The sequence below is a fragment of the Mobula birostris genome, chromosome 8 (assembly GCF_030028105.1).
Source record: "Mobula birostris isolate sMobBir1 chromosome 8, sMobBir1.hap1, whole genome shotgun sequence".
In the NCBI taxonomy this organism is placed as follows: domain Eukaryota; kingdom Metazoa; phylum Chordata; class Chondrichthyes; order Myliobatiformes; family Myliobatidae; genus Mobula; species Mobula birostris.
In genome coordinates this window covers 34,536,091-34,563,714 of record NC_092377.1, presented here as the reverse complement: position 1 = coordinate 34,563,714, position 27,624 = coordinate 34,536,091, and the positions used below count along the sequence as shown (strand labels likewise).

The 27,624-nt window shown below is 42.2% G+C and overlaps 1 protein-coding gene across 3 annotated transcripts in view; it reads left to right on the top strand.

Annotated features, from left to right (window-relative positions):
- srbd1 (S1 RNA binding domain 1) overlaps positions 1-27,624 on the top strand; it is a 307,185-nt gene that overhangs the window by 245,280 nt on the left and 34,281 nt on the right. For all 3 annotated transcript variants that reach the window (XM_072264996.1, XM_072264995.1, XM_072264997.1), the window contains exons 19-20: positions 3,397-3,573; positions 3,851-4,006. In XM_072264996.1, coding sequence (XP_072121097.1) covers positions 3,397-3,573; positions 3,851-4,006 — 333 coding nt within the window. The remainder of the gene's footprint in view (positions 1-3,396; positions 3,574-3,850; positions 4,007-27,624) is intronic.

The following is a 27,624-nucleotide window of genomic DNA, read 5'->3' as shown; positions in this document are numbered from 1 at the left end:
GCACCCACGACTGAGCAGCCATATTTAGGTCCCACTCTGCTCACCCCATTTGGGGAAGAGGCTCGAAAAGGTGCCCTAAAAATAACCTGCCTCAAAACCTCCTGACTGTATTACCACGCCCAGAGGGGTCACCATGGGTGGTCAGAAAAAAGAAACATGACCTTTTGAGCCGGGAATGTGTGCACTCTGATAGATAGTGCAACCAGTGATGGACCAAAGAGGAAAACAGCGATCATCACCAGAGAACTGAGGAGATGCCAGAGTGAACTAGCTGCTCTTTCTGAAACAACATGCCTGGCCGACAAAGGGCAACAGAAGGAAGAGAAGGATGGTTAACCCTTCTTCTGGAAAGGGAAAGCAGCTAACGAGCACAAGATCTGTGGTGTTTGGTTTGCAATAAAGAACTGCTTGTCAGTGAACTCTCTAAACTTCCCATGGGGATCAGTGAACACCCCAACATCTGTTTGGTGCTTGCTAACAATCAGATGGCAACTGTTGTAAGTGCTTATGCACCAACTCTGGACTCATGAATATGAAAGAAAGGCCTTCTGCGCTTGCTGAGATGCAACATTGTGGAGCATCCCCAAGGGAAGATAAGTTAATTCTCTTAGGACAGGGGTCCCCAACCTTTTTTGCACCGTGGACCGGTTTAACATTGACAATATTCTTGCAGACTGGCCGACAGGTGGGGTGTGGGGGGGAGGGGTGGTGGTGTTCAAGTTCAACACTGCGTGACAGGGAATGAGGAAAGGTGCAGCTGACTCATATAGTTTCACGTCGCCAAATCATATCGTTTTCTCAGTGCCCGGTAGCACATGCTTTTCGGCCCAGTACCAGTCCGCGGACCGGTGGTTGGGGACCACTGTCTTAGGAGATTTAAATACCAAGGTCGGTCGAGGCTTTAAACTTTGCAAGAGTACCATAGGAAAGGAAGGCATTGGCAACATCAACTCAAATGAAATACTGTTTCTCATCATATCTGCTGAGCACAATCTTATCGCTAATATTCTCTTCCTCCAGTAAAGCAAATTCAAGGTGATATCCCTGATCTAAATAGTGGTGTTTCATTGACTATGTCGTTGTCTGAGATAGGGACCACCATGATGTGAATACCACAAGGGCCATAATTGGCACAGATGACTGCTGGACAGATCATCACCTTATCCACTTCACCATGTCCATCAGATTAATGAAAAAGAAGAGGGTTTATAAGAAACGTATGAGACCAAGACTAAAACTTGAGAACCTGCTTGACACTGCCACGCAACAGCACCTTCTGCCCTAGTTTGGGGAAAATTCCAACAGGAACATATGGAGGATATTGAAGAATTCTGGGGTCTGCTTAAATTCATCATCCTCAATGTCTGCAAAAACACCCTTGGGTACAAGTCCATTAGGACTTGAAAACATCAGGCTTGGTTTGATGATGATAACATGAAGAGGGAACAACTCATCTCCAAGAAAAGGAAAGTCTTTCATGCCTGGCATTGTGACATTGGCAGCAAGGCCAAAAGAGAAGCTTACTCCAGAGCCAAAGCAAATGTCCAATGAAGGGTAAGGGAGCAAAAGATTTCTTGGTGGACTGAGAAAGCCTTGGAAATCCACATACTGCCAGGCTGGTGACATGTCAGCCACAGTACTCAGCAATAGTGACTCCAAATCTGATCCCTTCACTTTGAAGACAGGAGTCAAACAGGCTGCATCGTTGCACCCACTCTCTATTTGTCATCTTTATTGCTGACATCCTTCACCTCACTGGCCAAGACCTGCCACCTGGGTTCCAAATCATGTATCGAATAGTCAACAGGATTTTCAACTTCAACCTGTTCAAGGCCAAGATCAGGGTCAACACCAACACTATCATGGTGCTACAGTATGTGAATGACAACGCTGTCACAGCTCACACTGAAGAAGACCTCCAATGTATCCTGAAGGTCCTTCCAAAGCATATTGGGACATTGGTCTTGTTTTGAATATAAAAAAAGACATAGATCCTATATCAGCTACCGCACAACCAGCCATTTATCCAGTCCTCCATTAAAAGTTGCTGATACTGCCCTTCAATATGGAGACCATTTTTCCTACCTATGAAGCATTCTCTTCTCAAAAGCAGACATCGACTCAGAGATGAACCACCACCTGGGTAGTGTTAGTGGACCCTAAGCAAGATTAAGAAAAAGTCTTTGAAGACTATGGCCTGTAAGTCCAAACAAAACTTTTACTCTAAAGAACAGTTGTTCTTCCTACATTACTGTATGGAGCTAAAGTCATGGACCACCTACAGTAGACACCTGAAAGCCCTGCAACAATACCACCAAAGAACCTTACAAAAGATTTTGAGGATCAGCTGGAAGGACAGACACACTAACACCAGCATACTGGAGGAGGCCAACATGAACAGCATCTCCACCACGATAAAGCAACACCAATTCCGAGGGATAGGTCACGTCATTCGGATGTCTAACTCGCATCTCTCTAAACATTCTTTCCTCCCAGTTGAAGGAAGGTCAGCAAGCCCTTTGTGGGCAAAGAAAATGCTTCAAAGATAACATCAACATTAAATCTGAAAACTGGGAAGAGAATGTACTCTGGAGGAAATGATTCAAGAGGGAGCTGCGCTGCACCTTAGCTGTGCTACAGAGAACAAGTGTTGGCTGTGAAAGGAGAGACCGCACAACCAAAGGACCGAAGCATTAACCACAGCCACCACTTACTCGTGTTCGTGCTCCATCAGAATATATGGCTCCCAGATCAACCTCTACAGCCACCTGAGGACCCACCAATAGGAATCCCCATAGGAGAACATCTTACTCAAATCAAATGGTTGTGCTACTAGTTTGAAATCAAATTGTTACCTCTAATCCCAATTTGCCTTACTCTCTAAAAACAGAACTGAATCCTGTCTTCCCACTGACAGATTTAAATAACACCCACTGCATGAGCAAGATTAAATTTTATTTCAATTGCTATGTTAGAAGAATGCAGCTTCTAAATAGTTTATACTCAACACTTCCTTCTGTTTGCCGCAGTACAACTTGGGCCGCATTGCTGTGTGTTTATCTCATGGGAGCTAACGTTGAGCATTTAACCAGCTCAGTTACATGAATACTAGAAGCACAAAGGTTGATCTAATCTCAGTTCAAGTTCTTTCACATATTTTCACACACCAAGCTAGAAAACTCTACAGTTGAATGAATTAATTTGGCTAGGTTTCAAGCAGCTGATCTTGGTAACATTGCCACTCTAAGCAGTACAAGGGTACGAAACTAAAAAGGTACTTCCATTTCTAACAATTATTACATTGCTGTCTTTAAAACATTTGTGATTGAAAGAAAAATACATCGATCAAAATACTCTTGAGTCAATTACATCGAATAATTAACTTCTCTCTCCCAGGCATGTTGCAGGACTCAATGCCAGTAAAGCAAAAAGTATAATTGAGTGGCGAGAGAAGAATGGACCATTCATCAATCGAGAACAGCTGAAAAATGTCAAAGGCTTGGGCCCAAAAACCTTTCAACAATGTGCTGGTTTCATCCGAATTAATCCAGAAAACATAAAGAACTTTACCAAGTAAATGCAGTTCTTTTGATTTGTTTTTTAATATATAGAAAAAGCCAAAAGTAAAGATATGTAGAAGTCCTGTAACGTTAAAATGTTTAAAATCCATTTCCATTAAATAGATTGTACCAGAAATGCAGTAGGACTATGTCAGAAAATAAACATTGTAATTGTCTTCATTTTAAATGTTGATTTTTGAAATAGATGCATCATATAATGGTGGAGTAATGCATGACTATGAGCCGTAGTTTGCAGGTGTAATCATAAACTGTCTCTACTTTGTTTACAGCAGTAATCAGCAGCGGTTTGATGGCACTGCAGAACGTCAAGCAGTAACAGTTGGTAAATCTATCAAAAAGAAGGGGAAAACAGAGTGCTCCTCTGCACAGCCAAATCCATTAGATCAGACGTGTATCCACCCTGAATCATATAAAACAGCAATGAGGTAAGAGCACAAGCAGTACGTGTGAACTACCTCAGCACCTTAGACTGATTCCTCACATAAATGTCAATTGAAATATTTCTCCATTTCATTCTCTCACTTAAGCCAAAGTAATAAATAAAAAAGTTACCTATTTTATATTTCTAGAAGTTGCAAAATAATATTTGGCTACATACCGATACCTCATAATAGTGCAGGTGATTTTGCTTGAACTTTTGATGAGCCTATCTCCCCCACATGCAACTCCTAAAATTCCGCATTTTGGAGCTTACTGATTATCCTAGTTATATTTTATGATTTAAATTGAAGGTGAATTATTCTAATGCAGTTTTGAGGTAGCAAATGCCAGTCAGGGGATCACAGTTTCCCAGACTTGGGGCAGGTGGGCAGATAGTTATGAGGTAGTATACTCCTTACACTGCTTACATAGGGCTCCCGGTGCATGGGCATGAAGTTCTCAAAGCCATCCTAGTTTTGGGCTAGAGTTTCAGATGTCAACGAGAAAGGGCAGTTTGAACACGCATGTCTCATTCTGCCAGGTAATGTCCTCAAACAACACAGCTCAGAATAGAGCATCTCTTGCAGAAGGCTAGCATTAGGTGTGTAAACAATGAGACTTGTCTACTGTCGGCAACCAAATAGTGACCAGGACCGCAGTGCTGGGATTTTTACCCAGTAAAGCTTATTGATGTTGGTTTGCTTATCCTTCTAGTGAATTTGGGGGCTTCTGCAATTAGTGGAATTTTTCCAGTACCTTGCGACACCAGTTGTACACAGTCCAGATCTGTCAAACATATGGGTGGGCTGTAATCACTGCTGTCAAGTGGACCATGAACTTTTGTGCCGGCTCTGTGGTTTTAATTTTCAAATACCCTTTTCTTTTTTCTCCTTTTGACCATAGACTGTGCTGATACTTTGAAGGCAATAGTAAATTTTATTATCAAGTGTTTTCCTTCACTGAGAGGAAGTTTGGGTTATGGGTAGTGATCCCCTTTCCCATTATCTTGCTGTGTACTTTTATTGTCGGGGAGTCAGTTTTGTGTGCATGCGCAGGGTTTGGAGGCAGGTGACGGTGTGGAAATTGTGGATGGGGATGTAAGGATCAGATTGGGAGAGAGCCTAGGCGTCGCAGATGTTGAATATATGGCCCATCGTATATGCTTGCATGAATAGGTTGACAATATCTGAGAGCTTGGCATATAAGCAATCATTGCAAGCGTTCAAGCATCATCTGCAAATTGCAGCTAGACTGCTGACATTTGAATAACATTGATTCTGGAGTATAATCTACATTGGTTGAACAGTTTCCCAGCAGTTTTCTACAGGGCCAGGAAAAGCTGCAAGAAGTTGCAAACTCTGCCAGCTCCACGGGCACTAACCTCACCAGCATCTAAGATGCCTTCAAAAAGTGGCATTCATCAGTAAGAACCCTCTTCACCCAGCACATGCCCTCTTCTCATTGCTACCATCAAGGAAGAGGTACAGGAGCCTGTAGACACATGCTGAACATTTTAGGAAGAGCATCTTTCCCACCGCCATCAGATTTCTGAATGGTCAATGAACCCATATACACTACCTCGTTATTTTTTTTTAATCTCTTTGTAATTTCTTGTTGTAATTTATATTAAAACTGATTCTGATTCTGGATCAACTCCATTTGCACAAGAGGTGTATTTATGGTGATAGCAACTTTGTTATGAGAAAGCTTTGGAAAAAGTGTTGGGCTGAAGACAGTTTTATTTAACACTGGTCTTCACTAATACTAGTTCTGATATAGGATCACTGGTTGGTGTCATGACTTGGATGCAGTTGTGGAGAAAAGCTCTCTTTCTTTTCCATCCTCGGTACAAAAACGCTGATTGTTTAAAACATCCTGCCATTTTATATAAATATTAATGGCACACAATAGTGTTCTAGTTAACTTAGTGGGCTTATAGCAGGAGCTCTGAAGCATTTATCCAAAGACATAAATTCATACCCCAAATGGGAGCTGGCTGATTTAAATGCAAGCAATGAGAAAAGGTTGAAATTGAAAATAAAAGCTTTTCTCAGTAATGCTAACCATGAAAATACCAAATTATTGTAAAAATGTATTTAGTTCAATAATGTCTTTTATAGAAGAAAATCTGTCCTCCTTGCCTGCTCTGACCTCATTCTCAACTTATTAATGTGGCTGACTCTTAGCTGTCTCTTTGGTTCAGTGTAATTGGGGGTATAAAATAAATGCTGCCATTTCCAGTGATGTCCACAATCTGTGAATGAAATGGTAAAGAGCATGACATAATGAGAAAAAAATAAGCCTTGTTGTTTTAAATCCATTCAGAGCATTATTGAATGAGACCAAAGTATCTACTATTCTCATTGGTAGTAGTAGCAAACATTTTGAGATAATAGGCAACACTCTTCATCAGATTATATGAGTATTTATGGATCATAACAATAGTTATCATGGTTTATCTGGAAATTATCTATGTACGTGTGTGTGTAAATGAAATTAAAGTGAATTGAAGCCACCAACAGAGCAGGACAACAGATGTTAATTGGCTATCAATCAATTGAGTTAACACCTCAAAGTTCAAAGTAAATTTTTTTATCAAAGTTCAAAGTACATTTAGTATCAAAGTATGTACACAGTACACAACCTTGAGATTCATCTTTGTGCAGCCGTCAAACATGCAAAAATAAAGAACAAATTGTGCAAATAACAAAAAACAAACAGATAACACACAGAACATTAAACTTCAAGCTGCAGAGTCCCCAAAAGTGAGTCCACAACCATGAGCCGCCGAGGTGAATGAAGCTAGTCCAGGAGCCAAGTCAGTTAGTTCAGCGGTATGTTGATAGCTGCAGGCCTCAGCTACAGATCCAGTTGTGTGCAATAAAGCGAGAAGACCAAAAGATATTGGAGCAGAATTAGGCCATTTAGCTCATCGAGTCTGGTCCTCAATTCATTTATGGCTGATCCAATTTTCCTCTCAGCCCCAACCTTCTGCCTTTTCCTGCATCCCTTCATGCCCTGAACAATCAAGAATCTATCAACTTCTACCTTAAATATACATAAAGTCTTGGCCTCCACAGCTGTTTGTGGCAAAGAACTCCACCGAGTCACCAGTCTTTTGCTAAAGAACTTCTTCCTCATCTCTGTTCTAAAAGGATACCCCTCTATTCTGAGGCTGTGTCCTCTGGTCTTAGACTCTCCCACCATAGGAAACATCCTCTCCACATCCACTCTATCAAGGTCTTTCACCATTCAATAGATTTCAATGATGTTACCCCTCATTCTTCTGAATTTTAGTGAATACAAGTTCAGAGCCATCAAACATTCTTCATACGACAAGACATTCAACCCTGGAATCATTTTCGTGAATCGACGTGACTCGAACAAATCCCACAAATAGTAAAGTGCATTCGGTGCTGTGGACATTAAACGTCAAATCGCTGCCAAAAGTGATTCCACTGCCACAGCCCGTGACCCACCAAGGCGATCGAACTTTGCAGCATGGGACCCAAGGCTTCTGTACCTTCTATTAGCAGCAGCGGGAAAGAAACCTGTCAAATATAGGCACATGGCACTGAGCACCAGTTCAATTTCCGCTCTTGTCGATTTAAGTCTTGCTCAATGCTTTAATCGGCATGGAGAAATGGAGCCATCCACAGGTTTGTGTTCTACCCTTAGGAATGGGCACAGCGTGCAACCCCAGCGATGGCTGTAGTTGCGCTCCACACTGAATCACTCAGGATCAGTGCCAGATCATTCAGTCAGCCCAAAAATACATTCGTAAAAGGGAAACTACAGGCATATATGTCCATAGGGAAATACAAGTACATACTGTATATGTCACCAAATATAAATATCACTCCACTCTTTAAGAAGGGGGGGAGGCACAAGAAAGGAAATTATGTAGGCCAGTAAGTCTGACTTTAGTGGTAGGGAAGATGTTGGAATCAATTATTAAGGATGAGATTTCAGGGTACTCGGAGGCACACAAGGAGAAATCATGCCTGAAATTCTTTGAGGAAGTAACAGGCAGCGTAGACAGGAGAGTCAATGCATGGTGTTTACTTGGATTTTCAGAAGACCTTTGTCAAGGTACCGCACACGAGATGGCTAAACAAGATATGAGCCCGTGGTACTACAGGAAAGATACTAGCATGAATAGAAGATTGTCTGATTGGCAGGAGGCAAAGGCTACTTGTGTTCTACAGGGGTCAGTGTTAGGGCTGACTCTTCTCACATTATACAGTGGCATGCAAAAGTTTGGGCACCCCTGGTCAAAATTTCTGTTACTGCGAATAGCTAAGAGAGTAAAAGATGAACTGATTTCCAAAAGGCATAAAGTTAAAGATGAACACGAGGAATTCTGCAGATGCTGGAAATTCAAGCAATACACATCAAAGTTGCTGGTGAACACAGCAGGCCAGGCAGCATCTCTAGGAAGAGGTACAGTCGACATTTCGGGCCGAGATGACACATTTCTTTAATAGTTTAAGCAAGAAAACTTCTTTATTTCCATCTTTTACAGTTTCAAAATAAAAAAGGAAAAGTCCCGAAGCAAAAGTTTGAGCACCGTACATGGCAGTACTTAGTAACACCCCCTTTGGCAAGTATCATAGTCATAGTATAGTCATAGTCATACTTTATTGATCCCGGGGGAAATTGGTTTTCGTTACAGTTGCACCATAAGTAATAAATAGTAATAGAACCATAAATAGTTGAATAGTAATATGTAAATTATGCCAGTAAATTATGAAATAAGTCCAGGACCAGCCTATCTGCTCAGGGTGTCTGACCCTCCAAGGGAGGAGTTGTAAAGTTTGATGGCCACAGGCAGGGATGACTTCCTATGACGCTCTGTGCTGCATCTCGGAGGAATGAGTCTCTGGCTGAATGTACTCCTGTGCCCACCCAGTATATTATGTAGTGGATGGGAGACATTGACCAAGATGGCATGCAACTTAGACAGCATCCTCTCTTCAAACACCACCGTCAGAGAGTCCAGTTCCATCCCCACAACATCACTGGCCTTACGAATGAGTTTGTTGATTCTGTTGGTGTCTGCTACCCTCAGGCTGCTGTGCCAGCACACAACAGCAAACATGATAGCACTGGCCACCACAGACTCGTAGAACATTCTCAGCATCGTCCGGCAGATGTTAAAGGACCTCAGTCTCCTCAGGAAATAGAGACGGCTCTGACCTTTCTTGTAGACAGCCTCAGTGTTCTTAGACCAGTCCAGTTTATTGTCAGTTCGTATCCCCAGGTATTTGTAATCCTGCACCATGTCCACACTGACCCCCTGGATGGAAACAGGGGTCACCGGTACCTTAGCTCTCCTCAGGTCTACCACCAGCTCGTAGCATCACAGCATCGCAGCTTGTAAACACTTTTTGTAGCCAGCTAAGAGTCTTTCAATTCTTGTTTAGGGGATTTTCGCCCAATTTCCTTGCAAGAGGCTTCTAATTCTATGAGATTCTTGGGTGGTCTTGCATGCACTGCTCTTTTGAGGTCTATCCACAGATTCTCGATGATGTTTAGGTCGGGGGACTGTGAGGGCCATGGCAAAACCTTCAGCTTATGCCTCTTGAGGTAGTCCATTGTGAATTTTGAGGTGTGTTTAGGATCATTATCCTGTTGTAGAAGCCAACCTTTTTTCATCTTCGGCTTTTTTATAGACGGTGTGATGTTTGCTTCCAGAATTTGCTGGTATTTAATTGAATCCATTCTTCCCTCTACCAGTAAATGTTCCCCGTGCCACTGGCTGCAACACAAGCCCAAAGCATGATCGATCCAGCCCCCTGCTTAACAGTTGGAGAGGGGTTCTTTTCATGAAATTCTGCACCCTTTTTTCTCCAAACATACCTTTGCTCAGTGTGGCTAAAAAGTTCTATTTTAACTTCAGTCCACAGGACTTATTTCCAAAATGCATCAGGGTTGTTTAGATGTTCCTTTGAACCTTTTGAATAGAAATTTTTGGCCGCAATGTGCAAAAGTATGTTTGAAGAAAAAAGGGTGCAGAATTTCATAAGAACACCTCTCCAACTGTTAAGCACGGGGGTGGATCAATCATGCTTTGGCCTTGTGTTGCAGCCAGTGGCACGGGGAACATTTCACTGGTAGATGGAAGAATGAATTCAATTAAATACCAGCAAATTCTGGAAGCAAGCATCACACCGTCTGTAAAAAAAAAAAAAGCTGAAGATGAAAAGAGGATGGCTTCTACAACAGGATAATGAACCTAAACACACCTCAAAATCCACAATGGACTACCTCAAGAGACGCAAGCTGAAGGTTTTGCCATGGCCTTCACAGTCCCCTGACCTAAACATCATCAGGAATCTGTGGATAGACCTCAAAAGAGCAGTGCATGCAAGACGGCCCAAGAATCTCAGAGCTAGAAGCCTTTTGCAAGGAAGAATGAGTGAAAATCCCCCAAACAAGAATTGAAAGACTCTTAGCTGGCTACAGAAAGTGTTTACAAGCTGTGAGACTTGCCAAAGGGGGTGTTACTATGTACTGACCATGCAAGGTGCCCAAACTTTTGCTTTGGGCCCTTTTCCTTTTTTGTTATTTTGAACCTAAAAGATGGAAATAAAAAAGTTTTCTTGCTTAAAATATTAAAGAGATGTGTCATTTTTAACTATATGCCTTTTGGAGATCAGGTCGTCTTTTACTCGCTTAGCTATTCACAGTAACAGAAATTTTGACCAGGGGTGCCCAAACTTTTGCATGCCACTGTATATCACTAATTTAGATGATGGAATTGATGGCTTTGTGGCCAAGTTTGTGGATGATACAAAGATAACTGGAGAGGAAGGGAGTTTTGAGGAGTAGGCAGTCCGCAGAAGGGCCTAAACAGTTGAAGAAAATGGGCAAAGAAGTGGCAGATAGAATACAGTACAGGGAAATGTATGGGCATGCACTTTGGTAGAAGGAATAAAGGCATAAAGTATTTTCTAAGCAGGGAGAAAATTCAGAAATTAGAGGTGCAAAGGGATTTAGGAGGTCTCGTGCAGAATTACTTAAAGATTAACTTACAGATTGAGTCGGTGGTAAGGAAGACAAATGCAACGGTAGCATTCGTTTCAAGAGGACTAGAATATAAAAGCAAGGATGTGGATGCTGATGGTTTATAAGGCATTGATCAGAGTACACTAGGGGTGTCATGAGTAGTTTAGGGCCCGTGCTCTAAGAAAAATGTACTGGCATTGGAGAGGGTCCAGAGGAGATGCATGAGAATGATTCCAGGAAATGAAAGGGTTAACATATGAGGCACGTTTGATGGCTTTGCACCTGTACTGACTGGATAGAGTTTAGGAGAATGCAGAGGGATTTCATTGAAAGGCCGAGATAGCGTTGATGTGCAGAGGATGTTTCCTGTAGTGGGTGAGTCTAGAACAGCCTCAGAATAGAGGGATGTCCATTTTGAACAGAGATGAAGAATTTCTTTAGCCAGAGGGTGGTGGATTGTCACAAGTGGCTGCAGAGGCCAAGTCATTGGGTACGTTTAAAGCAGAGGTTAATAGGTTCTGAATTCGCCAGAGTGACTGAAGTTACGAGGAGAAGACAGAAGAAATGAGTTGAGAAGGAACATAAATCAGCCATATTGGAATGGCAGAGCAGACTTAATGGGCTGAATGACCTAATTCTGCACTTATGTCTTATGGTCTTAAGCAATAGGATCAATGCAAAATCACACACAGCGGCTACATTGTGAAACGGTAGGAAACTTTGTCACATGGTGTGAGCAGAATTATCTGCAGCTTAATGTGAAAAAGACTAAGGAGCTGGTGGTGGACCTGAGAAGGGCTAAGGCACCGGTGACCCCTGTTTCCATCCAGGGTGTCAGTGTGGACATGGTGGAGGATTACAAATACCTGGGGATACGAATTGACAATAAACTGGACTGGTCAAAGAACACTGAGGCTGCCTACAAGAAGGGTCAAAGCCGTCTCTATTTCTTGAGGAGACTGAGGTCCTTTAACATCTGTCAGACGATGCTGAGGATGTTCTACAAGTCTGTGGTGTCCAGTGCTATCATGTTTGCTGTTGTGTGCTGGGGCAGCAGGCTGAGGGTAGCAGACACCAACAGAATCAACAAACTCATTCGTAAGGCCAGTGATGTTGTGGGGATGGAACTGGACTCTCTCACAGTGGTGTCTGAATAGAGGGTGCTGTCCAAGTTGAATGCCATCTTGGATAATGTCTCCCATCCACTACATAATGTACTGGTTGGACACAGGAGTACATTCAGCCAGAGACTCATTCCACCAAGATGCAACACTGAGCGTCATAGGAAGTCATTCCTGACTGTGGCCATCAAACTTTACAACTCCTCCCTTGGAGGGTTAGACACCCTGAGCCAATAGGCTGGTCCTGGACTTATTTCCTGGCATAATTTACATATTATTATTTAATTATTTATAGTTTTATATTGCTATATTTATACTCCATTCTTGGTTGGTGCAACTGTAACGAAAACCAATTTCCCTTGGGATCAATAAAGTATGACTATGACTAACAAAAAATGAAAAGACAAATAACTGTGCAAATATAATAAGGAAAACAAATAGCAAACTAAATAATAATAAGTAAGCAATGAATATCAGAAACATAAGATGAAGAGTCTTTAAAATTGAGTCATTATGTTGTGGGAACAGTTTAGTATTTGGTTGAGTTAAGTTATCCCCTCTGGTTCAAGAGCCTGATGGTTGAGGAGTAATAACTGTTTCTGAACCTGGTGGTGTGGGTCCTGAGGCTCCTGTACCACCTCCTGGAAGGCAGTGAGAAGAGAGGATGGCCTGGGTGATGGAGACTGTTGAAGGATGCTGCTTTTCTGAGACAGCCCTTCTTGTGGATGTGCTCAATGGTGGGGAGTGCTTTATCTGTGATGTACAGGGCCATATCCACTACTTCTTGTTAGGCTTTTCCATATCGGGCCATGATGCAACCAGTAATGTGAACACAGTTTGAGAAATAGGGTTTTTTTACTCCAACTCAGACACTGAGTGCAAATGCCTGAGTGTCCAGGTGCTGCACATATGTTATTTTCTTTAAAATATAGCTCTTTAACCACATAATGAGACAAACAAAGACAATATTCCTGGGCTGGTAGTCAGAGGATTACAACAGATGGAGAATCTCAACAACCTTTAGAAAATGTTACTCATGAACTCATGTTGTATTTTTATACTGTGATTCAGTTCTACTCTTTCTGCTAAAGAGCATTAATTTCCTTCCTGCATAACAGCATTATACCTTTAAAACTGGTTTGCATTTTTAATATCAGAGCACACAGACAATTTTTCCTACAAAAGGGAGTTCCTTAAAAACATTTTTTAAATCTTGCAGAACCTTCCATTACTAAATTAAATTATGTTAATATTATAAGGATCCAAGAGCAATTTGGTATAATTTAGTAGCATGGTGACATCTTGCAAATGTTATTTGCCAGCTCTGAATTTTTAATCACTGAATGAGGTGATATAAGTAATGTAAATTAATTATGTCACCTGATGTCATTGTCACTTGCATATATTTTAATGCAATTTACTTATTTTTATTGTTCTTATCCAATTTTAATTGTTATAACCTTTTGCTTATATTTTTAACATCTCTGCTAATTTTTGTTTTTAAATTGCTTTCTTTGATAGATAATAAAATTGTGTTCCATGTGACAGCTGGAAAAGCCATGAGATTGGCTTGGCCAGCCATCAAAGGCCTTTGCTGTATGTCTCACTCCAAGATATAATGTTGTACTTATGTACTTGAGTACTTTATTTCCTCTGACTTTGCCACCAAGCATTTAGACACCTTTGAGCAGCTGCTTCAAACTATGTGTAAATTTGTTTTTTGGATCAAGAGAGAGCAAAAGTGGTCCTTTGCTGACTGGGAAATCTAGGCTATTAATTAGAATGTGCCATTTTGACTGAAAATGTAAGTAAACCCTTAATTTTGCACTTCAGGGTAAATGATTCTATGTTTTAGATACAAAGCCAAAGGGAACAAGGGAAAATCCTGGGAACTACAGACCAGTTGTAGGGAAATTGTTGGAGAAAATTCTTAGGGATAGGGTATATGACGATGTTGAAACCCATAGTCTTGGAGAGAAAGCATAGCTTTGTGTGTGGCAGGTTGTACCTTACGAACTTGATTGACTTTTTTGATGAGGTGATGAGAGAGATTGATGAGGGTAGGGCAGTGGATATTATCTACATGGATTTTACTAAGGTGTTCGATAAAGTCCTTCATGTGAGGCTAATCCAGAAGATTAAGTTTCATGGCATCTGTGGTGAATTTGCTGTCCGGGTTCAGAACTGGCTTGTGCATAGAAGGCGGAGCAGTGATTGAGGGGACATCTGAGCCGGAGGTCTGCAGTTATTGGAATTCTGCAGGGATCTGTGCTTGGACTTCTGTTGTTCATAATGTATATAAATGACCTTGGTGAAAATGTAGATGGGTGGATTAGTAAATTTGCAGATGATACTAAGATTGGTAGACTTGTGAAAAGTGTGTACAATATAGATCAGTTGCAGATATGGGCTGAGAAATGGCAGATGGCGTTTAACTCAGATAAATGTGAGGTGTTGCACCTTGGTAAGGCAATTAAAAGGAGGCAGTTCCTTAACAGTGTTGCTGAGCAGAGAGAACTTGGGATCCAAGTTCATAGCTTCTTGAAAGTGGCTACACAGGTCAATAAAGTGGCTAAAAAGACTTGCTTTTATCAATCTCAGGAGGTTATGTTGCACCTTAATAAAACTCTAGTTAGACCACGTCTGAGTTTTTCATCCATTTCTGGCCACCCCACTATAGAAAGGATGTTGAGGCTTTGGAGAGGGTGCAGACGAGGTTTACCAGCTTTAGAGGGCATGTACCATTAGGAAGGGCTTGATAAACTTGGGAAAATCTGTAGGTTTCCGGTTTAAGATGACACTACTAAAGATGTGCAACAGCTTGCTGGTAAATCTTAAGACAAGAGAATCAACTAAAAACTTATAACATCTTTCATGAAACAAATTGTGGTGAACTATTGCTGCAGAGAGTGTGGAGGCAGGCAGAGATGGGGCTGGCTCCAGGGGTGAGCTGATGTGCTGGGGCATTCCAAGGTGCAATGTCTTTGTGTTTGAGCCGGAATTACAGACGGAGTTGGTGGTATCGCTGCCGGGGATGGAGTGAGCGATTTTGAGAAGAGTCGATGTGGAAGGGTTTCGATGCTCATCCACCTAACCGGGTGCGAGCTTGGATGGCTCCAAGCGCCGAGCCGATTTGCTGAGATTGAGAACAGCTTCAAGTGGGACAACCCGGTCATACTGGGGCTCCTGGACCATGGAACATGGCACTACTCGGTGCTTGGACTATTTAACTGGTGGCTCAGATAGGCTTGAAGCCCAAGTGTCGGATACAGAGGCGAGAGTGGGGCTGATTTTCGCTCGCTTTCCCGTGAATATTCATTCTTTATTCCATGGTGTCAATGCTGTGAACTGAGCTGGCTGCTGTGTGTTTCTGTCCCGCTGATGTGAAAATTGGGGATCGAGGCTTGGCTTGGGCCTACTCTGGCTGCTCTGGGTGTGGATCTGAGACTCATCTTGTTTGGGATACAGTTGGCTTGCTTCTATTGTTTTGCACGATCTGTTTTTTTTCCCTCTTCTCTTTCTCTGAGCATTGGTTTTTGGTCTTTTTTGGGTTATTTGAGTTTCTTGCCTTGTGGTTGCCGAAAAGCAGACATATTTCAAGGTGTATAATTTATACATTCTTTAATAATAAATAAATATATATTGAAATGCTGTAAATCCAAGCCAGAGGAACTCAGCAGGCCTTGCAGCATCTATCGATGTTTCAGGCTAAGACCCTTCATCAGGACTAATGTTTTCCATAGATGCTGCCTGGGCTGCTGAGTTCCTCCAGCATTTTGTTTGTGTTGCTTGGATAAACTTGGGTTGTTTTCTCTGGAGCATTGGAGACTGAGGGGAGATCTGATAGAGTTTTACAAGATTATGCGAGGCATAGGTAGAGTGGACAGAGACTATCTGTTTCCCAGGGTTGGAATGTCAAATTCCAGAGGGCATGCATCGAAGATGACGGGGGGGGGGGGAGGGGGGAGGTTCAATGGGGATGTGAGGGGTAAGGTTTTTACTTAAAGAGATGTGGACCTTTGGAATGCACTGCCTAGTATGGTGGTACAGGCAAATACATTAGAGGCTTTTAAGAGATGTAAGGAAGATGGTGGTATAAGGACATGATGTAGTTAGTAGGGATTAGTGGTCGGGTGTTTTTGATTTGCTTTTTAGCTTGTTCAGCACAATATTGAGGGCAAAATGGCCTGTTCCTTTGAGGTACTCTTCTATGTTCTCAAGTCAAGTCACTTTTATTGTCATTTCGACCATAACTGCTGGTACAGTATGCAGTAAAAACGAGACAACGTTTTTCAGGACCAGGTGCTACATGAACAATACAAAAACTACACTGAACTACGTAAAAATACAACACAAAACTACTCAAGAATACAGACCTACCCAGGACTGCATAAAGTGCACAAAACAGTGCAGGCATTACAATAAATAATAAACAAGACAATAGGCACAGTAGAGGGCAGTAGGTTGGTGTCAGTTCAGGCTCTGGGTATTGAGGAGTCTGTTGACTTGGGGGAAGTCACATAGTCTGGTCGTGAGAGCCCGAATGCTTCGGTACCTTTTATCAGATGGCAGGAGGGAGAAGAGTTTGTATGAGGGGTGTGTGGGGTCCTTCATAATGCTGTTTGCTTTACGGATGCAGCGTGTGGTGTAAATGTCTGTAATGGCGGGAAGAGAGACCCCGATGATCTTCTCAGCTGACCTCACTATACGCTGCAGGGTCTTGCGATCTGAGATGGTGCAATTTCTGAACCAGGCAGTGATGCAGCTGTGCAGAATACTGTCAATACAACCTCTAGAATTTGGTGAGGATGGGGGGTGGGAGATGGACTTTTCTCAGCCTTCACAGAAAGTAGAGACGCTGCTGGGCCTTCTTTGCTGTGGAGCTGGTGTTGAGGGACCAGGTGAGATTCTCTGCCAGGTGAACACCAAGAAATTTGGTTTGATGTAACACTAAAACATTTGTAAGTCAAGGTTGTTGGACATTCTGCTGGAAAAGTTGAGGCAAGTAACTCAACAGTACATTGTAGAAGATAAATGCTGTGTAAGGATCGAGAGAATACAGGTTTATAGAAGTAACTAATGTGCCAATCGAGCAGGATACTTTGTTCAAGATGCTAATGAGTTTTTGGATTGTTGAGTGGGCAACACTCATTCAGATAGAAACATAGAAAATAGGTGCAGGAGTAGGCCATTCGGCCCTTCGAGCCTGCACCGCCATTCAGTATGATCATAGCTGATCATCCACCTCAGAACCCTGTACCAGCCTTCCCTCCATACCCCCTGATCCCCATAGCCACAAGGGCCATATCTAACTCCCTCTTAAATATAGCCAATGAACTGGCCTCAACTGTTTCCTGTGGCAGAGAATTCCACAAATTCACTGCTCTCTGTGTGAAGAAGTTTTTCCTAATCTCGGTCCTAAAGGCTTCCTCTTTATCCTCAAACTGTGACCCCTCGTTCTGGAGGGTTCACAGATATTCCAATATACTGTATTCCAGTGGTGTGCTTTGCTAAAAAGTGATGAAAAGGCTCAGGGGTCAAGGATTTAATTGATCCAGGATACCCTGGAGCAATTAAGTATTCCCTAATTTCTCCATCTCATTTGCCTCGGAAGTTCTCTCTCAGAAGTTTGGAAGTTTTAAGAGGAGGGGAGACTTCAATCATGTCCACCACCCAAGGATAAAAGGCAGAAGTGGGTTGCAACAGCATGATAGAATGTTGACTAGTGCCATTCGGTGTTTGGGATTGATTAATAAGAGCAAATTAAAGGAAGGCAGGAGCAAGCACAGGTCGTCATCTGAGTGGATGTACTCAGAGTGGTGATCTTAAGGCTTTAGTTCTTCGTGTCTTCAGCGAAGAGGAGCTTCACTCAGAGAAAGCAAAGGAAAAAAAGCTCAAGCTTTTTTTTTCTTTATACCTGCCTAGGTAGGACGGTAGAGATGTCAGGCAGGATAGAGTAATGTTCCTCTTGCAGGTCCCAAGAATAAAAGGCAGAAGCGGGTTGCAACAGCTCCAGTGTCCCGGACCACCACAACTGCAAGAAATGTGTCCAGCGAAATACATCCCAAAGAGTAAAAGGTATTCTAAAGGAATGATGACACGACTGTGGCTAACAAGGGAAGCCAAAGAAAGGGCATATAATAGAGAAAATTACTGGGAAGTTAGAGGATTGGGAAGCTTTTAAAAACAACAGAGACAACTAAAAAAGTCATTAAGAAGGTAAAGATGGAATACAAAAGTAAGCTGGCCAGTAATATTAAAGAAGATGCTGAAAGTATCTTAAGATACATAAAGTGGTAAAGAGAGGCTCGAGTGGATATCAGACCGCTGGAAAATGATGCAGGAGAGGTAGTAATAGAGGACAAGGAAATAGTGGACGAACTGAATAAGTACTTTGCATCAGTCTTCACTGTGGAAGACACTAGCAGTATGGTGGAAGTTTCAGTTATCAGGGGGCATGAAGTGAGGAAAATTACCATCACCAGGGAGAAGGTTCGTGAGGAAACTGAAGGGTCTGAAGGTAGATAAGTCACTGGGACTAGATGGTGTACACCTCGGAGTTCTGAAAGAGATGGCTGAAGAGATCATTGGGGCATTAGAAATTATCTTTCAACAATCACTAGTTCCTGAAGACTGGAAAATTGCACATGTCCCTGCACTCTTCAAGAAGGGAGAGAGGCAGAAGAAAGGAAACTATAGGCCGGTTAGTCTGACCTCAGTGGCTGGGAAGACGTTGGAGTCGATTATTAAGGATGAGATCTCAGGGTACTTCTCATTAACATTGCAATTAAATCTGCATCTACCATTTCTGCTGGCAGCTCATCCCACACTCTCAGTACCTCTCAGTGAAGTAGTTCCCCCTCGGATTCCCCTTGAATATTTCACCATTCACCCTAAAACTATAACCTCTAGTTCTAGTCTCGCCCAACCCGGGGAAAAGCCTGCTTGTATTCACTCTCTCTGTACCTGTCATAATTTTATATATCTCTGTAAGATCTCCCCTCATTCTCCTCAATTATTCCTTGTCGATTCCTCCATCTGCAGCATGATGTTATCACCAAATACATTTTTGCCTTTCACAATGTGGGTGTTCTAGCAAACCCAACCTTAATAAGCCTTGAGTATGTGTTGAGGAAGTCCAGAAAGCCACCTTAAGTTGTTACTGGCCTTCAGGTGAAGTTCCCCCACACTGCTGGAAAGGAGTTCCAGAATTTATACCCAATAACAATGAAGATTCAAGATTGTTTAATGTAATTTCTGGCCGATAAGTGTAAAGGAAAACAAAATTATTTTTACTCCAAATCTGATACAGCAGAAAAAGAAGAATAAATACAATAACACCATAATAATAAAAAAAATCAATAAATATAAATATGTGAGATAGCTTATATCCATAGATTGATTGTACGTCCCTAAAGTGACACTAGGCACTGGAGTGTCTGTACATCAGGTGACTGACACGAAACGATGAAGTAGTAGTGGATTGGTGGATGGAGGTTTTGATCACACTTACTGCTTGGGGAAAGTAACTGTTTTTCAGTCTGGTCTCCTGGCATGAATCCTGCGTAGCCTCCTCCTTGATGGGAGCTGGACAGACAGTTCCACTGAGCACAGAATAGTTCCAAGGCTGGATGGTGGGCACTTTGTGAGAGAAGGTGCAAATGGAAGGATTCCCATGTGTGTCTGAAGCCATTTTCTCCCTGTATGTTTGCTCTTCCATTTCACAATGACATCCTTTGCACCTCCTACAGTTACATCAGGCATCCTTTCCTTCTCTGCTTCCAGCCTTTTCGAATCCTCAAAATATAATTTCCATCGTACTTGTATCTACTTTAGTTTCCTACATTAAATTCATTGCTTGTGATGAAGGTGTGCTCTACAAATGAGTAAAAATAAAGGTTTAGTAGCATCCCCATTCCCGTTCTGACATACCAGTCCATGGCCAACTTTTCTGCCATGATGTGGCCACTCTCAGAGTGGAGGAGTAAGACCTCATATACCGCCCAAATAGCCTCCAACCTGATGCTATGAACATCAATTTCTCTTTCAGATAATTTTTCCCACCCTCTTCTCTCTCTTTCTATTCACCACTCTGGCCTCTTCCCACTTCTCCTTACCTGCCTGTCACCTTCCCTTGATGCCCCCCTTCGTTCTCTTTCTCCCCTGATCCACTCTCCTCTCCTATCAGATTCCTTCTTCTCCAGCCCTTTGCCATTGCCACCAATCACCTTCATCCCTCCTCCCCCACCCACCGGGCTTCACCTATCACCATTCAGTTTGTCCTCTTTTTCCTCCCCCATCTTTATGTTCTGGCATCTTCCCCTGTCCTATTCAGTCATATTGAAGAGTCTCAGCCTAAAATGTTGATTGTTTATTCATTTCCATAAATGTTGCCTGAATTGCTGAGCTCCTCTAGCATTTTGTGTGTGTTGCTGTGGATTTCCAGCGTCTGCAGAATCTCTTGTATTTAGTAGTAACAGCTTCATGTCTCTACACCCTCTGTCTACTGCCACTCTTAGTGCTTAGCTTCCAACGCTGCACTGAAATTCCACATAATAATAAGCTACACTTATAACCATTACGACCTTCTGGACTCAATGATTCATTTGTTCCCATCATCCTATATTTGGATGCTGCCTTCCACCATTAACCTTTGTCACTTATTCTTGACCCCATTCACAAACTTTATCTTTCATTCCGAGTTCCCATTTCTGGTTCTTAAAAGTTGAAGTTTTATTTCCCTATTCTGATGAAAGATCAATAACTTGAAATGTTGATTAATATTTTCTTCCCATAGTTTGCTGCTGGTCTGCTGAATATTTAATAGTATTTTCTGTTTTTATTACATAATATTTGTACTTCCTTTTATCCCAGTGGCATGACTACATGGAAATGCTGTTGTCTATGGGAGTTTTGTGAGGTGATGTCGATGACATAAATGCTTTTAGTTGTTGGATACATATTTCAAAATCTGTTTGGTATAAATGTAGTTACAGTGCAAATCAAATCAATTGCTCTTCTGAATAGAACAGGAAGTTTTGTGTTTATTGCTGTTATTATGTCATCTGTAAGGTTCTTGTATTTCTATTCTTAAGGGAGCAGCAACAGAAAAGGCAGTAGTTAGGGAGAATTACAAGAAGTAATTTTTTGTTGTTGAAGTTATTCCATTCAGATGTGGAATGAACTCGTAACTAAAAAAATTAGTCTCAGATTTTGTTTTTATGATGCAAAAGTTGCTATATAAATTCAAGTTAATCTTGTTACAGAGTTTTGCAGTTCACTTCAAACGGCTAATAGTTCAAAAATGCAATTGTCATCGTCATGCATTTGATTAAATGTTACTTCATATCTCTATTTCACAGATTGAAACTAAATTCATGTTAAGAAACCGTTGCACAAAAACAAAATCTGAGGCAAATTTTGTTCAGCTGAGAGTTAAGTCCATGCATTTAAGAAGTATTTGGACAGGTACCTGGACAGGTGGAGCTTGGAGGAATATTGGCTGAACCATTAAATTGAAATTGGCTGGGTGAACAAAACTGTCAGCATAGATTAATTGGGTTAAAGAATCTTTATTCCTGTTGTGTGGGTCTATGTCCCTTTAACTCTTTCCTGTAAGATGGCAACACACTCAGACACAGCAACTTCTGCGAGGCCAATCAAAGGTGTTATTGTCCTTTTAAATGTAATTATTACAACCTCAAGACCCTGCTGGATATTGATAATTTAAATAACAGATTCATTGGCATGGTTCCAGAGGACTGAAAAATTGCAATTGTCACTCCACTCTTTACGAAAGGAGGGAGACCGCAGAAAGGAAATTATTGACCAGTGGTTGGGAAGATGTTGGAGTCAGTTGTTAAGGATGAGGTTCTGGAGTACTTGGTGACACAGGACAAGATAGGACAAAGTCAGCATGGTTTCCCTAAAGGAAAATCTTGCCTGGCAAACCTGTCAGAATTCTTTGAGGAGATTATAAATAGGATAGATAAAGGGGATGCAGTGAATGTTGTATATTTGGATTTTCAGAAGGCCTTTGGCAAAGTGCTTATGAAGTTAAGAGCCCATGGTATTACCAGAAAGTTAACTGGCATGTTTCGAGCATTGGCTGATTGGTAGGAGGCAGCGAGTGGAAATAAAAGGATCATTTTCTGATTAGTTGCCAGTGACTAGTGGTGTTCTCCAGGGGTCAGTGTTGGGGGTGCTTCTTTTAGGTTGATGTGGATGATGGAATAGTTTTATTGCCAGGTTTGCAGATGTTACGAAGTTTGATGGAGAAGCAGGTAGTGCTGAGGATCATGGGACAGGAGGTCCGAGAAGAAAGACGGGGGGGGGGGGGGAGACCCAGAGGATGGGCAAGAGGTATATTCAGAGGGACAGAGGGAGAAAAAGGAGAGTGAGAGAAAGAATGTGTGCATAACCTGATGGCATGAACATCGACTTCTCTAACTTCCGCTAAGGTCCCACCTCCCCCTCGTACCCCATCTGTTACTTATTTTTATGCACACATTCCTTCTCTCACTCTCTTTCTCCCTCTGTCCCTCTGAATATACCTCTTGCCCATCCTCTGGGTCCCCCCCCTTGTCTTTCTTCCCAGACCTCCTGTCCCATGATCCTCTCGTATCCCCTTTTGCCTATCACCTGTCCAGCTCTTGGCTCTATCCCTCCCCCTCCTGTCTTCTCCTATCATTTTGGATCTCCCCCTCCCCCTCCAACTTTCAAATCCTTTACTCACTCTTCCTTCAGTTAGTCCTGACGAAGGGTCTCGGCCTGAAACATCGACTGCACCTCTTCCTACAGATGCTGCCTGGCCTGCTGCGTTCACCAGCAACTTTGATGTGTGTTGCTTGAATTTCCAGCATCTGCAGAATTCCTGTTGTTTGCATGCTGGTGACACTTGTTATGAAGTGCATCCGGCTGCAGCTCCTTGAAGACTGTGTTAGAGATCTGGAGCAGCCATGATTGAATGGCGGAGCAGTCTTGATGGGCCAGATCGCCTAATCCTGCTCCTTTGTCTTCTCGTCTTTTGATTTTATGGTCTTGTGTCCTCTGTCATTGTGAGGACATGGTGTCAAACCCTGGTGTCACCTGTTTGCAGCCATCAAGGAGAGAGACATCAGAGTGGGTGCACACCGCTGGAGTGCCAGAGGCAGTGTGGCGCTCTCCATGCTGGAGTTGTTGCTGCCCTCTAGTGTTTGCTTGGCAAAAGATGTGATGTATTGTGTTCGACTGCAGACTGCTATAGCATTCATGGATTCAGGGAGATGGACAATGCATTTTTTTGTGTGTGACTGTATTTTACTGCTATCTTATGAGTGCCTTGTGCTGTGAATAACTGTTGGTATTGCGCTTTGCACTTTGGCCCCAGGGTCACAACATTTCGTTTGGCTGTATCCATCTGTGTGATTGAATTTTTCCCCAATTTACAAGTATCTTTTGTCCTTCATGTTAAATCTGTTTCTGCAAAACTTTGAAACACCTGGTAAAATAATCTGCTTTCCTTCCTTTTATTATGTAAAACCAGGGGTTCCCAACCTTTTTTATGCTTTGGAGCCCTACCATTATCCGAGGGGTGTGTAATTGTGACAGAACAGGTTGGCAATGCTCATTCTCCCGCTAACCTTGCCCCTTTGCCTGGTTAGTCACTCCTCCTCGTACTGTCCCTGGTCTAGTTTCCCTAGTAGTTCACACACTTGGCCCCCCCATTCTGCAGTTCTTGGGAGTTCACCATTTACACACCCCAACAGTAAAGCAATCACTAGCTTGGCTAATGAAAACAATCCCTTCAGTTAACGTACTCTACTGGTTTATAACTCATAAAAATTAGGATTCTAGACCCAGGCATTCCAAACAGTTCAATTTATTTTTACTCACACTGTTACATCGGTTTGTAGACAGCAGAATGGCCCCCAAAAGACCAGAGAGATAGTTTGGGGCATCCTAAAGTAATGCCTGGGTTAGTGGGAGCAGGCACACCACACTCTTAAGCAAGCAACTAGTGGGGAGGCATTATTCTTTTATATTCACCTGAACATGTGGACACTGGTCTATGGATTTAACTAAGGCCCTTGATATGGAATAAAACTGTAGGATGTCAAAATCCCTGTTTAAAATGTTCCAATTTTTCATCTGAATTAATTATTATGCTCTGGTCATGTGATTAGTGCACCCCCCCCCCCCCCCCGATTGACAGTAGAACTTGCCCCTCTAGGTTAGTCGGAGGCAGATTTAAATGCTTACTCTGGCTTTGCTAGAGAGGCATGAAGGTTGGATTTGACGATTGGTGAATAGTTATATTGGAAAGTTAAAGACAAAGTGCATCGTGGAAAAAGCCTCTGCCTGTCTGTAAATACTTCTTTTCTTCACAACATTTCGGCAGCTTTTGTCCTTTTTTTTCCCACCTGGCACTAAATAAAACCCCTTGCGCTAATGTGCTGTTGCGGTTTACCATCTATTTTTTTTCATCTGGTGACCCTCGTCGGGCACGCTTACCCACAACTGATAGCGAGGTGCGGCAGTAAGCTTAAACTTAATTATAACCATCATCATCTTATACTTCCCAGTCAACCTCTTTCATTCCAAGGAGAACACCATCACTTCTTCAATCCAATCTTGTAGCTGAAAGAGGCTTCGGCTTCCTCTACTGTAAAGATGAAGCCACACTCAGGTTGGAGGGAGCACACCTTATATTCCGTCTGGGTAGCTTCCAACCTGATGGCATGAATATTGACTTCTCTATCTTCCGTTAATGCCCCTCCTCCCCTTCACACCCCATCCCTTATTTATTTAATATATTTTTTATTTTTCTCCCTTTTTTTCTCTCTCTTTTTTCTCCCTCTGTCCCTCTCACTATAACTCCTTGCCTGCTCTCCACCCTCCGGGCTCCCCTCCCCCCTTCTCTCTTTCCCCAGACTTCCCGTCCCATGATCCTCTCCCTTCTCCAGTCTAGTATCCCTTTTGCCAATCTACTTTCCAGATCTTAGATCCGCCCCTCCCCTCCTGTCTTCCCCTATCATTTCGGATCTCCCCCTCCCACTTTCAAATCTCTTCTTTCAGTTAATCCTGACGAAGGGTCCCGGCCCGAAACATCGACTGTACCTCTTCCTATAGATGCTGCCTGGCCTGCTGCGTTCACCAGCATTTTTTGTGTGTGTTGCAGCTGAAATTCCATTCTCCCCATGACTCTTCACCCTCTTGCCAATCAAGAACCTGTCAATCTCTGACCAAAATACAGTGGATATAGAACAGTACAGCACAGTGCAGGCCCTTTGACTCAGAACATCGTGCTGACCTTTTGTACCTATTGTGCTTTGTTCCATCACAGCACAGTATGGATGCTCCAATGCACATATTGAATAAAGAGGCTGTAGAGGGTTGTAGACTCAGCCAGTTCCAGCAGACGCATGATCCTTCCCACTGTTGAGCGCATCTTCAGGAGAGAGTGCCTCATGAAGGCAATATCCATCATGAAAGATCTTCCCCATGCGGGACATGCTCTCTTCATGTTACTAACATCAGGGTGGAAGTGCAGGGCCCTGAAGACCCACACATTTTCGGAAAAGTTATTCCCCTCATCTGTCAAGTTCTTTGCTCGTCCATGAACACCACCTCATTATTCATCTTTTTTTGCCTGAATTATTTTTTTAAACTTACAGTTGTTCCTATGCCAGGCAGTGTACTGCTGCAGCAAAACAACAAATTTCAAGACATATGTCAGTGATAATAAACCTGATTGTGTTTCCTGATTAATCAAGAACCTATCAAACTCTGCTCCAAATATACCATATAACTTGGTCTCCACAGCCATCTGTGGTAATGAATTACCCAGATTCACCACTCCCTGGCTAAAGAAATTCCTCCCCATTTTTGCTGTAAAGCGATGTCCTTTTGTTGTCAGGCTGTGCCCTCTGGTCCTAGAGTTTCCCACTATTAGAAACATTCTCTCCACGTCCACTCCATCCAGTACATTCAATATTCAGTAGGTAATTGAAAAATATACCTAATTTGTATTTTGAAACATCTTGGTCAATTTAACATTGTTGTACTTTCAACTGCAAAATTGCCAGAACAATGTTGTAAAGTTTGCTTCTTTGCAACCTGTTTCACTGATGTAATACAAGATCTTGCAACTGCTGGCTCTTAGTGGAGCATCTATGATTTTGGCACCCAGCTTTTAAAGATCAAGTCAGAATACTCCTGATTGGAGGGTGCTGTTGGATATAGAATCATTGCTACAATGCTGGGAAGATGCTGTGCACAAATTGTAGAAAACCATACTTGCATGAGATATATTCTTTGTGCATTAGGGTCATAGAGTTCGGACTCCAGTTAGGCATTCCAGGTAATAGGTTGCCAGTAGGGTAATGTTTACATAGATGTGAGGTATGAATACTTCCTCTCTATTAAATCCAATTGCTTATCAACTGAAGGAATAGTGGACGAAGGCTTCTCTCCCTGAGCTTAGCGCTTGATTAAACTTAATTCAGTAGTAAGCAGGATTATTCCATATTTCAGAAATGTGAAAATTTGTTTTCAAAATGTTGCAGCTAACATTTTAATATACTGCTTTTATAGGATAATATAGATTAAATATTGCTACTTAATTGGTTATGAGATATGTATCTTTTAAGGCATAACATCAGGTTCAAACGATTTGTTGATAAATAACAGTTGTAAATCTTAAGCAAACAGTAATTGTAAATCTCCTTTGTTATCACAATTTTCATAGCATGTATTTAATAGAGAGCCAATTAAATGTTAAAGAAATCCATTAGCATAATATTCTGTTTAAAATAACAAAGCCAGGATGTTGAATGAATGGACTTTAAATTATTGTTATTATCCTGGACCCAACATATTGATACAATCATGAAGAAATCATGCCAGCAGCTCTTCTTCATTAGGAATTTGAGGAGATTTGGTATGTCACCAAAGACTCTTGCAAATTTCTACAGATGTACAGTGGAGAGCATTCTGATTGGTTGCAACACAGCACAGAAAGTACACTACAATGCACAGGATCAAAAGAGGCTGTAAATGGTTGTAGACTCAGTCAGTGCCACAACCCTCCCAGCCATAGAGGGCCCTTCAGGAGAGAGTGCTTCAAGAAGGCGGTATCCATCATGAAAGATCCTCCTCATGTGGGACATGTTACCAACATCAGGGAGGAGGTGCAGGTGCCTAAAGACCCTGCACCTAATAATGGAAGTTTTAGCAACAGCTAATTCCCAGGTGCCACAGTAGTGTAGCGGTTAGCTCGTGCTATTGCAGCTCAGGTCGTCGGTATTCGGAATTCAGTTCCGACGTCGTCTGTAAGGAGTCTGTATGTCCTCCCCATGGAATGTGTGGGCTTTCTCTGGGTGCTCTGCTTTCATCCTACAGTCCAAAGATGTACCGGTTAGTAGGTGAATGGGTCATTGTACATTGTCCCGTCATTCGGCTGACGTTAAGTCGGGGGTTGCTGGGCGGTGCAGCTCAAAAAGCTGCAAGAG